We start from the raw sequence: 11,525 nt of genomic DNA on the forward strand, positions 1-11,525 counted from the left end.
TGGCCCTTCTGTGGGCATGGTGGACTCCACAGCAGCCTGCACAGTGAGCTCAGCCCTGCAGCACACAGTGGTTCTGCTCCACCGGGCATAGGCGAGCTGACCCCAGGCCAGGCTCTGAGTGGCCAAGACCTCTGAGTCAGCTGTCCTAACACAAGGCCCACTCCAAGACCTCCATTTGCCTTTTCTTCCCAACCAGGTGACGTGGGCGGGGCTACCTTAGCTGCTCCGGGGTGGCGGTGGGGGTGCAAAATACAGCAGGATATGTGGGGACCACAGGCTGTACTACTGTCGTGTCATCGAGACTGCACCTGTGGTCAGCTGTCCTGGTGGGCTGTGCCAGAGGCTCCACCATGCTGAAGCCCTGCAGCCGGGTCTCTTCCAATATCTCCTCTCTGGCAGCCCTCATGCCCTGCAGGGAAGCCACCAGGTGTCACCTTTGGATGGGCCAGTGGGAGTGGGCAAACAGTGACTCCTACCTGTCCTGCAGTCACACCCAGTTGCCTTGGGGCTGCTTCCCAGTCCTCAGAGCTGCAGGCTGGTACCCAGGGGCTGCACTGGGCAGGCCAGAGCCAGACACATCCCTGCCCAGCCTGGGAGCCACAGGTTCTCCTCTGTCCCCAGGTGCTGAGGCAGTTCAGCATCAACCTCTCAGAGGAGGAGTTCTTCCATCTGCTTGAGTACTACGACAAGACACTGTCCTCCAAGGTCTTCTACAATGACTTCCTCCGGGCCTTCCTGCAGTAGACATGGCCGAAGCACACCCCAACAACAGACAGGCCCTGTCTGTCCCACAGCTAACAAAGCCACAGAACCATGGGGTCTGATGAATTTCCCAGCGTGTCTCCAGAGCAGACACTGGCCCAGGCTGCGAGTCCAGATGCCTCTCTCCACTGCCGCCAGGCAGCTCAGCAGCCTCATTAGTTTGAGCAAATAAAATAATCTTCGCAGGAATGATTCTTGACACTTTAAAAGAACTGCTAATGATAAAGTATTTAAGAACTTGGGATTTCTGAGAACTGTGTTCCTGGCTGTCTGCTGGGTCCCTGCTCCATCCTCCCAGGGCTTTCACCTCCTTTACCTACCTATGGCCCCATCCTAGAGCACAGGGCAGACATCTGCAGCCCCTGCTTCACTGTCTGCATGGCGCACCTCTGTCCTGGGGACACACACTGCTGTCCCTTCCCTGCCACTGGCCAGCCGGACCCCAGAGAACACCTCACTCACATCAGATCCAGGCTCTGGGCTCAGCCCTCCCGAGGCCACCAAGAGGGATTCATCCACTGAATGCCAGAAAGATCTGGATGCAGCTGCTTTTCCTTCTATTCTGTCTGGTTCCTCAGGCAGTGACAGGGCTGGGGCTGTCCTCTGAGTTTCACCTCAACTTCCTCTATCGTCGTCCTACACTGGGACGCCGGCACTCTTTGCAATTCTGGAGATTTGTTTCTAACCAAATCATCTGTGACTGAGGACCCTGCCATGTGACATTTAGTCACCACATCTGCCACCATTATAGGGCATGGCCTAGTGCCTCCCCAGAGGCCAGCAGGCCAGAGCCACAGGTCAGCGTGGAGGTCGGGTTCACAGGGCCTGGATAGCTGGCGGGTCTGTCTTCCTGCTCCCTGAGGCCTTGTCCCATCCCATTCGCTGCTCCATGTGCATGTTGTTAGGACATCTGATGTGACATCTCCAGCTGGCTAAATTTCAATCTCATCTACAAAAATCTGGGTGATGCTGGGCTTTCAGTGAGCTCTGGAAGGAACTTTGGTATCTGCCAACTGTTCTTACAACCCCAGAAATTAAAGGTTCATTCCTATGCTTGCAGAAAATAAAAGCGCATTCTTAACCTATCCAAATGCCAGCTATGGTGGAGGATGGGTGCTGAGGGATGAAGGGCAGGCTGATGTCCTGCCCATGTGCCCTGGTCCTGGCATTTGAGGCCCCACTGGTGTGCCCAACCCCCGTTCTGCTGCTGGGCTTCAACTTCCCCACAGACACACATCTGCTCCTCAGGAAATGCCAATTTTTCCTTTAAAACTCAATCTAAAGTCACTCCTCCCAGGAATCCCCTCCGACTTCCTGAGGCTGAGACACTTAGCACTGTTCAGCAGCCTTGTGAACCCATCATTTTTTAAGAGCTGAAGAAGGAGGAGAAGGGGGAAACAAGAACAAGCAACTATATGTAGCCCACAAATCCAGAAGTATTTACTGTCTGACTCCTTATAGAGCAAGTTTGCTGGCCCCTACTATACAAATGTCCAGCTTTTTCCAACACTTGGGAAGCTGAGGAAGAAGAATCACAAGCTCAAGGCCAACCTAGACTACATAGTGAGACACTGTCTTTAAAAAGGCAAAAACAAAAAAGTCCAGCTTTCAATAAAAAATAATCAGGCATACATACCAAAGACAATTTTTAAAAAACATAGTCTGTAGAGAAAAAACAATCATAAGAATCAGACTCAGATTTGACATAGATTTGGGGACTACCAAAAAAGAAATTTTAAATAACATTCATCTGTTAAAGCTCTAATGGAAAAGGAAGACAACACATATGATCAGATAGGAAATTTCAGCAGAGCTGAAACTATAAGAAAGCAAGTGGAAGTGCTTGAAACCATTGCAACAAAAATGCAGAGTGTCTTTGACAGACTCATTGGGAATTTAACACAACCAAGGGAAGGACCTGTGAACTTGAAAACAAGTCAGTACCAGGAACCCAGACTGAAACCTAAAGAGAAGAGAGAGTGTGGAAAATAACGGCCTGGGATTCAGCTCAGTGGTTTTGCCATCTGCTGCACAAGCACAAGGATCTGAGTTTGATCCCCAGTACCAAAAAAAAAACGAAAAAGAAAATAACAATACGTGAGCCATGGGACAATATGAAATGGCCTCACATAGACACATGACTACACACAAAGGAGGAAAAGAAAGAGAGCATAGCAAAGAAGAAATATTTTAATAAATAATGGCTACAAATTTTCCAAAATTAGTTACAGACATTAGACTAAAAGAAACTTATAGAACCAGACAGGGTTCACAATCACACACGTGCATGCATGCACACCCAGGCCTACCACATTCAGACTCTTGCAAACAAAGACAAAAAATTGTAAAGCCATGTGGAGAAAAAAGACACACTGCCAACCCAGGGATAAGGACAAGAACTACAGCTGACTTCTCACCAGAAACCATGCTAGCCAAAGACAATGGAGATTATCACTAAGACTTTCAGAGTACTGGGGAAAAACTGTCAAAATTCTATAACCAAAATCAGGAAAAATAAAGAATATTTTAGACACCCAAAAACTGAAGGAACTCATTGTCAGAGATCTACTCTAATAGAAATGTTAAAAGGAGCTCTGTAGGCAGAATATGATTGAGTCAGAAATTGTGATCTATCAAAAGAAATGAGCATCAAATAAAATAACTGACTGTGAAATAAAATATTTTATGCCCTAAATACTAAAAGATAACTATTTAAACCAAAATGTGTGACAATGCACTATGTTTTGATCACATTTAAAATAAGACAATAGTGATGGAAGGTATGGAAAGAAAGAATCTGAGTGTACTATTAGAAGGTTCTTGTACTATGTGGAAACAGTATGATGTTATTTGAAGACATATAAATTATTTTTAAATATTTTTAAACTATAGAACAACCACTAAAAACATATTTTATAAATATATTTGTAGAAAATAAAAATATGTCAGGAGGAGATAAAATAGAATCATAATGATAGCATCAGCAAAAAAGGCAGATTAAGGGCCACCAAAAATTCCCTTCTCCAAAAAAAGCAACAAGAAAACTGGCAAAAATTGTCAGACTCCATAATATGAGCCTCTGCATGGGATGGACATTCCAAAGAACCTGCCAAAACCCTCCTAGAACTGAATTGTCACCTTCTTGTCACTGAGACACAATGTCTGACACTTGAAACTTAAAGGGGGAGAGGTTTATTTTGGCTCATGGTTTCAGTCCATGGTGGGCTGGCTCCAAGGCAGAAACTGCATGATGGAAGGGTGTGGGTGCCAGAAAGCTGCTGCTCACCCACGGCAGCCAGGAAGCAGAGGGAGAGGGAGAAGTTGGGGAGGGAGACACACTCTTCCATGTCATGGCCCCCAGTGACCCACTTCTTCCAACTGGACCCTACCTCCTAACAGCACATTTAGCTCCAATGAGTACAGCACTCCCATTATCCAATCACCATCCAGAAGCTCTGCCTCTGAATACATGAGCCTTCAGGGCAGCATTCTAGGTCTAAACCATAACCCAGGTCAATATACAAAAGTTAACCACCTACCTGTGTGCCATCAGCAAACAACTGGAATTAAAGTTGAAAGTCAGTACCAAGTATAATGGCCCCTCCCAGAGAGACACTTGGGGATCTAAAACATCTCTACAGGATCTGTATAGTGAAAATTACAAAGGCCTGAGGAGCAAAACCAAACATCAAATAAATAGAGATCTGAATGGTATGCCTGAGTTGGAAGACAGTTGTTAAAACAGCCCTGCACAATTTGACTAGTAGAGTCTGTGAAGTCTCAACCAAAATCCTAGCAAGAATTTCTGATAGATATCAACAAGCTAATTTTAGAATGTGTGTAGAAAAGTAAATGAACTAGAATAGACAAAATAGATCCAAAAGAGAAAAACAAAATTGGAAGACTCATACTACCTGATTCCAAGACCTACTCAAAAATTATAGTAATCAAGAAAGTATGGTGTTACCTAAAGGATAGACAGACAGATCAGTAGATCAGGACAGAAAGCCCAGAAGTGAACCACCCCAGTGTAGTCAACAGATGTTGACAGATGTGCAAAGGTGATTCATGGAGGAATGATGTCCACGTGCAAAAATGTGAACCTTAACATACACCTCACCTGTGCTACAAAAATAACCTCAAATCCACTATGGACCTACATGCAAAGCACAAAACTTCTAAAGGAAAATATGAGGGAAAATCTTCATGGCTTTGAGTTTGAAAATGAAGTTTTAGATACAACACTAAAATTATTTGTAAGAGGAAAGAATGATAAATTGGACTTACAGATTTAAAGTTTTGCTCTGAGAAAGACAGTAAGACATTAAGAAGACAGCCTACAGACCAGGAGAATGATCTGTGTGCAGAATATAAAGAATCCCTAAAACTCAGTAAAACCCAATGTTTTAAAGGAGAGAGGGCAAAGTTCTAAGCAAATACTTCATGAAAGACTATCTGTGGAAGATGAATACTTCATGAAAGAATATCTGTGGAAGGCGAACCAGCACATGTCAAAGATGTTCAATGTCATTATGGAAATGGAAATTCAAACCATAAGATGACTGCCTCCTACCCACTCAAATGGCTACAATTTTAAAAATTGATAGTACCAAATTCCAGTGAGGGTAGGAAATGCATTCATTTCTGGTAGGTTGCAACAGCATACTGCTGTTCTGGAAAACAGTGCAGCTACAAAAGCCCCTATAAGGGAGTTCCAGAGTTGGAGCCAACCATGGTGGCTCCCACCTGTAATCCCAGCACTTGGGAGGCTGAGGTAGGAGGATCACTGTGAGTTTGAGGCTGGTCTGAGCTACATAGTGAGTTCAAGACTAGCCTAAACTACATAATGAGATACTGTCTCAAAAATACAAAACAAGGTGGGGGGGACTGTCCCCTGTTGTGCTGTGCTATTGGACATCTGACCCCTCATAGAAATGACACCACAAGGGCCAGGGATTTAGCTCAATGGTGCCACTTCCTACCTCACAAGTGCAAGGTCCTGAGTTCGATCCCCTATACCAAAAAAAAAAAGAAATGACACCACAAAGAGTGGACCTTGTTGTAGATGACCTCAAAGCAACCAACCAGGAGGTCAGGGGTTCTCAGGGTGAAACTCAGACTGTGTCATAAGAATCTGACCATGTTACAAATGTGTAACATCTCCTCACTAAGTGGGTAGGTAGAACTGACTTTGGAAAAGTGGGTTTTGACTGTAAAGTAAAAGACCAAAAAAAAAAAAGAAAGAAGGAAAGAGAAAGAAAGAAAGAAAGAAAGAAAGAAAGAAAGAAAGAAAGAAAGAAAGAAAGAAAAGAAAAGAAAAGGGAAAAAACCCTGCACACCCACACTGTGCCCTTGTTGGTAGCTATGCTTCTCACAAGGTAAGAGTGGCAATTCTGAAGCCACCATGAGTACTAGGGGGACTATGCAGAAGTGTATTGTAAATATAGAAGCCAGACTGCAACATCAGATATGCAAGGGGGAAGGCAGCATGAACTGCAAGCAAGGCTGGAGGGTGGGGTGTCAATAAGAGCTAGTGTTTAAGTTAAGGGGTGGATGGATGGATGGATAGGTGGCCAGATGGATATAGATAAAATATTGTTATGGTTTATATCTAGATGTCCCCACAAAGCCTTAGGAGCTCACAAATAGGACTTTGGGAAGGCGATTGGATCATGGAGGCATGATACTTATCAGTGGAGTGGTCCACTGATGAATTTATAGCTAAATGTGATACTCATCAGTGGACTACTGATGAGTATATAACTAGGTGTGATGTTGAGAAGTGAAGCCTGATGGGAAGATGTGGGTCACTATGGGCATGGTCTGGAAAGGTCCATCTCCTTCTTCCTCCCTTGATCCCTCTCTGCTTCCTGCCTACCCTGCCATGGACTGTTTATCCTCTGCTAGGCTACTCTGCCATGTTGCCCTGTAGCCAGCCAACTATGGGCTGAAATCTCTACAAATTCTGAGCCAAAATAAATCTTTTCTCTTTACAATTGTGGGTGTCAGGTACTGTGTCTCAGCAATGAAAAAGTAACTAAGACAAATACATACATAAATGGGCTGGCACACTAAGTGTATTTGTTAGCTGTATCCCAGAAAGAGCCTAGGACAGTAGCAACTAGTATACTTACTATTTACATCTTGGTTTCTCCCATTTAGTATTAACTAGTCCCAATCCTGCTTTGTTTCTGAGATCAGATGAGATCAGGTGTGTCTAGGATGGTATGGCCCTAAACCAGAATCTAGTTTTTAAATAGAAGGAACTAGGGTCCTCTGCACAAAGGGCTGATTCTAGGGCCAGGGCAAGGAAAATACAAGATGAGCCTAGAACATCTTTTGGGGGGGGGGGGTACCAGGGATCGAACTCAGGACCTCATGCTTACCAGGCAGGCACTGTGCCACTGAGCTAAATCTCCAGCCCCCCTAGAACATCTTGTAATGCCAGAAAATAAGAAACTAATCAGTGCTGGGGATTTAGCTCAGTGGTTCCGCCACCTGCTTCGCAAGTGCAAGGTCCTGAGTTCAATCCCCAGTACCAAAAAAAGAAAGAAACTAATCAGATGTGGTGGGGTACACCTGTAATCCTCGTTACTCAGGAGCCTGAGGTAAGAGGATCACAAGTTTAAGGCCATCCTGGGCAACTTAATAGGATCCTGTCTTAAGATAAAATTTTAGAAAGAAGTGGGAGAGAAGAAAAGAGAAAAGAAGGGAAGGGAAGAAAAGGGAGGGGAGGAAGAAAGGAAAAAGGGAGGGAGGGAGAGAGGGAAAAGAAGTGAAAAACCAACTAAACCAAAGATGGGAATGTTTCAAAAGGATCCAAGTCTACGGCCATACCACCCTGAACGTGCCCGATCTCTTCCAAAAGGATGCAAGACCCAGGAGCCAATTCAGCTTCCCGTGGGCAGAGCTGGAACAATTTGAGCAACAAGATAAATCGTGACAGTGTTAGATTATAACCAAAGAATATGAGCCAGCTCCTACCGACAGAGGTAAATAAGTGGCAGAGAAGGGATAAATCTTCCTTACAGAAAACTTCTAAGTAATAAATGCAGAAATAATGAGGGAAGAAAATCACCCTGTGACTGCCACAGCCATCACTGTGGAACGTAGGGCCAGCTAGTGGATGCTGAGACTTCAGGCTCAGTGTGGCCTCAGAGCACCTAGATGTGCAGATTCTCTGATGCTCCATCCGCCAAGAGGAAGCCAGGCTCCCCACTCCTCCAGTGTGAGCCAGGCCCAGTGACCTGGTGCAGAAAGGAAACCAAGATCTTTGCATGGAGAGATCTGGGGCATCACTTAACCAAGTGGCCAGTGCTAATCACCAAGAGTGAGCCACTGTGCCTCGTGTCCTGAGCACATCCACCTCTCTGGCTGGCTGGCTTGCTTTCTTTTCTTTTTCAGTCCAGGAGAATGAACTCGGGGCCTTCATGTTAAGCTACATCCCCAGCCTTTTTTTTTCTTCCACTTGTTATTTTGAGTCAGTTTCACTAAGCCAGTAAGTTACCCGAGCTGGGCTTGAACTTGGGACCCTCTTGCCCCAGCCTCCCGGAGATCACAGGCACGATCCACCTTGCCCAAGCTCATGGTAGTCTTCTTAAAAATAGAAGCCATGAGAAAACGTCAGACAAAACCAAACAGAAGGGCATCCTGCAAAATGCTTCACCCACCTGCATTCCTCAGAACTGCCATGGTCACAAAAAGCAAGGAAAAACTGAGCGGCTCACACAGCCCCAGCGAGCCTTAGGGGACAGGGCGCCCCTGTGCCACCGGGATGTGTGGATTCAATTCTGGGACAGAAGGACCTCAGTCAGGAGCTGCTGCCACCCAGCTAGAGCTGGAGGATGGGGAGCTGTGCCCATGCTACTTTCTCAGTGTTGATGAAAGCTCCATGGTTCATGGGAGTTGCTGGGGAAGGATCCTCCATAAACCTAAAATGATTTCAAAGTAAAAGGTTTGTTTTCTAAATGGAAAATTAGCTCCCAAAGCCCATGCAAGACTCTACTTGCCCTCAGTTTGCACCTCTGACCTTGTAGTGAAAGCCCCTAGGCTACATCACTGAAGGACAGAAGGCACAGAGAGGGAAGTTGAGTGGCTCTGGTCATCCCGGCTGAGCCCTCTGCCATGGATTTGGTGTCCCCCATCCCCCAAAGGCTCATGAGGTGGAAAAGTGGTCCCCAAGGTGGTAGCGGTGTGGCGGGGCCTAATGGAGATGATCAGAGGCCAAACACATAGGGTCCCCTGATTTTGGAATTTCAGCGTCCGTAAGTTGGGCTCTAAAAAACCTTGTTACTTTATAGAGTACTCAGCCTCAAGTACTCTGTGGGACTAAGACACCATCCTCCATTAGCCACAGCCAGTGGCTCCAGATGTGAGTGAGCCCAACCGGAGCCACACATCGGCCCATAATCCAGATGTGGAGCTCGAGCCCTTGCTGTGTCCCCAGGCTCAGCAGGTGTCCCACAGCCTTGCTGCAGCAAGAGATAGCTGATGCACACTTAAGGTCAGGGCTTTGGGCAGTTCCCTCTCTGTCCCCAGGAGTCACCACTGATCCTGTAGAACTCAGCTCAGCCACCTGCTCACTCTGATTCCCCACAATGGCCTTTGTTCTGCTTCTTGGAGACTCAGCCAGCTCCTGCCCCAGGGCCTTGGCACCTGCCAGCCTCCTGCTAGACCCTGCCCTCAGCTCTGAGCAAGGCTGACTCCCTCTTACCCACTCAGAGTCCGCCTCAGTGTCACCTCACCTGCCCCCATGGTCACACAACAGGATACCTGTTATTCAATGCAGCTAGCCTCAGGACCCTCACTGGTCATCTCTGAAGCGTCTCCTCCTTTCCTCGCTGTCTACCTCGCCAGAAAGTCCACAGGCTACAGGCAGAGATGCTGCTGTTACCCTGCACTCAGTGTCCTCACCCCTAGCAGAGCGCCAAGCACAAGGCAGACCAGACACAGTGCCTCCCAGGCTCTTGCTGACGGGTTCAGCAGTCTGGCAGTACGGTTTGTTGTCTCTGGCTTCCATTCTCCAGTAATCCATTTCCCCTTTGCCAAGGGACTAGGCACAAAGCAAATGCTGTCCTGGTGCATCCCGGTTATGACTATCATAAAGAGACAACCCCAGAAGACGTTTCCATAGCAGCTATATATCACATGGTAGCTTGTGCTTAAGCTGCACAAAGCACAGCTGAGTCCTCTGCTCAGAAGGTGTGGACCACTGCACCTGGTTTCCTTCTCAGAATTCCTAATTCTACCTCTGAAATACAGTGTGTGAGTGATGTTCCGTGGGACAATGGAGTCCAGGCTGAGGGCCCGGAAACCTTGGCTCATGAGTGGCTCACCTCCCGGCCCGCCCCCACACCTCCCTGGAATGAGTCCTTGACCACCCACTTCCTGTCCTGGGCTGAGCGTGTAGCCTGGGGTGAGCACTTGCTTAGCATGCACACAGCCCTGGGCTCCATCACCAGCATTGCAAAATAACAACACTCAGGACCCCAGTGCGCTAACATAGCATAAGCAATGTGATAGCAATACCGGTGGCAGCAGCCTCAGAGGGTCCCTGCGCTGCCCAGAAGTCCTGCAGGCTCACATCAGCCTCAGGTCAGATAGACAGGAGCTGTAGGTGCCTGTGAGGCCCTGGTGGGGACAGGAGAGACTTACGGAGAGGATGGCACCTTGTGTATCCCCTGGCTACTCCTGCTGTCTCTGCACAGCTCTCTGGGAGGCCTCCCAGCTTCACAGCTCCACCACTGTGCCCAGAGAGGCCCCTTCTCCTTCAGGGCATTTACACACTGGGCCACTGGATACTTCCCCCTTGGTGGCCCAAGGCCATCACCAACCCAAGAGGCCAATGCAGAGCTATGTATCCATCCTCAAGCCTGGCTGTGCTGCTCCCATGCTCCCCTCCATGACTGGCAGCCAGTATCTATCTTTGGCTCTGCCTCACCCTTGCGCCCACACCAGATCTCACCAATCATAACTCCTCAACCTGACCCTATCACCACTAGCATTTCCCCGGTCCCAGCCAGGCTGAGGGGGCTCCCCAGTGACTGTTTATGGCGGAAGTAGACAGGTGCATGGATAGGTGAGCAAGTTGATGGGTGAGTGAATAGGTGGTTAGACGGATGGATTGCTGTTAGGGTAGGTGGGTTTTTGGATGGGTGGGCGGATGGATGGATAATGGATGGATGATGATAGTTTGTTAGGCAGGTGGGTGGGTGAGTGAATGGATGGATGGATGGATGAATGGATAGCTTGATGAGTGGGTAGGCAAATGGGTGGATGGATGAATGGAGAGACAGAGGGAAGGAGAAATAGAATTATGGATGGTCAATGGATGGGTGCATGAATGAATGGCTGGTTAGATGGATGGACAGATGGATATAAATGGTAGAATTTTGTACCTTGGGAGGCTTTTAGACTGGGGTCATTGTACCTGCCATTGCTTTTGTCAGGCAGTGCCTGGAGTTTTTGTTTTCCCAGGGCTGGGTTGAACACATTACTTCCAGTGACGGACCCGAGCTAAGGCTATCTTGAGGTCGTTCACTTTGGGAGATTAGGCAGTTGAGGTCTCTGAACACGACACAGCACAGCCTGCCTGTGCCACTACCCCTGCAACCCCTCCACCCACAGACAGGCACTGCAGGCACAGGGATGACATCATGGCTGCACGGAGGGTCTGAGCCACCAACTCTGCCAGGACTCAGGACTCCTCCGCTACACCCGACACATAGGGACACCCAGAGGAAGATGCGCCATTCGGAATGCAC

The 11,525-nt window shown here is 47.6% G+C and overlaps 1 protein-coding gene across 1 annotated transcript in view; it reads left to right on the forward strand.

Annotated features, from left to right (window-relative positions):
- Positions 1–6,726, forward strand: part of Efcab6 (EF-hand calcium binding domain 6) — a 237,435-nt gene extending 230,709 nt beyond the window's left edge. Inside the window, 1 exon segment of the mRNA XM_087213738.1 lies at positions 622–6,726. Coding sequence (XP_087069864.1) covers positions 622–744 — 123 coding nt within the window. The 3' untranslated portion in view covers positions 745–6,726.
- The last annotated feature ends 4,799 nt before the right edge of the window (positions 6,727–11,525 follow it).

The sequence above is a fragment of the Heterocephalus glaber genome, unplaced genomic scaffold (genome assembly GCF_053883595.1).
Source record: "Heterocephalus glaber isolate CG9 unplaced genomic scaffold, H.glaber_assembly_v1.0 deba00001444, whole genome shotgun sequence".
In the NCBI taxonomy this organism is placed as follows: domain Eukaryota; kingdom Metazoa; phylum Chordata; class Mammalia; order Rodentia; family Bathyergidae; genus Heterocephalus; species Heterocephalus glaber.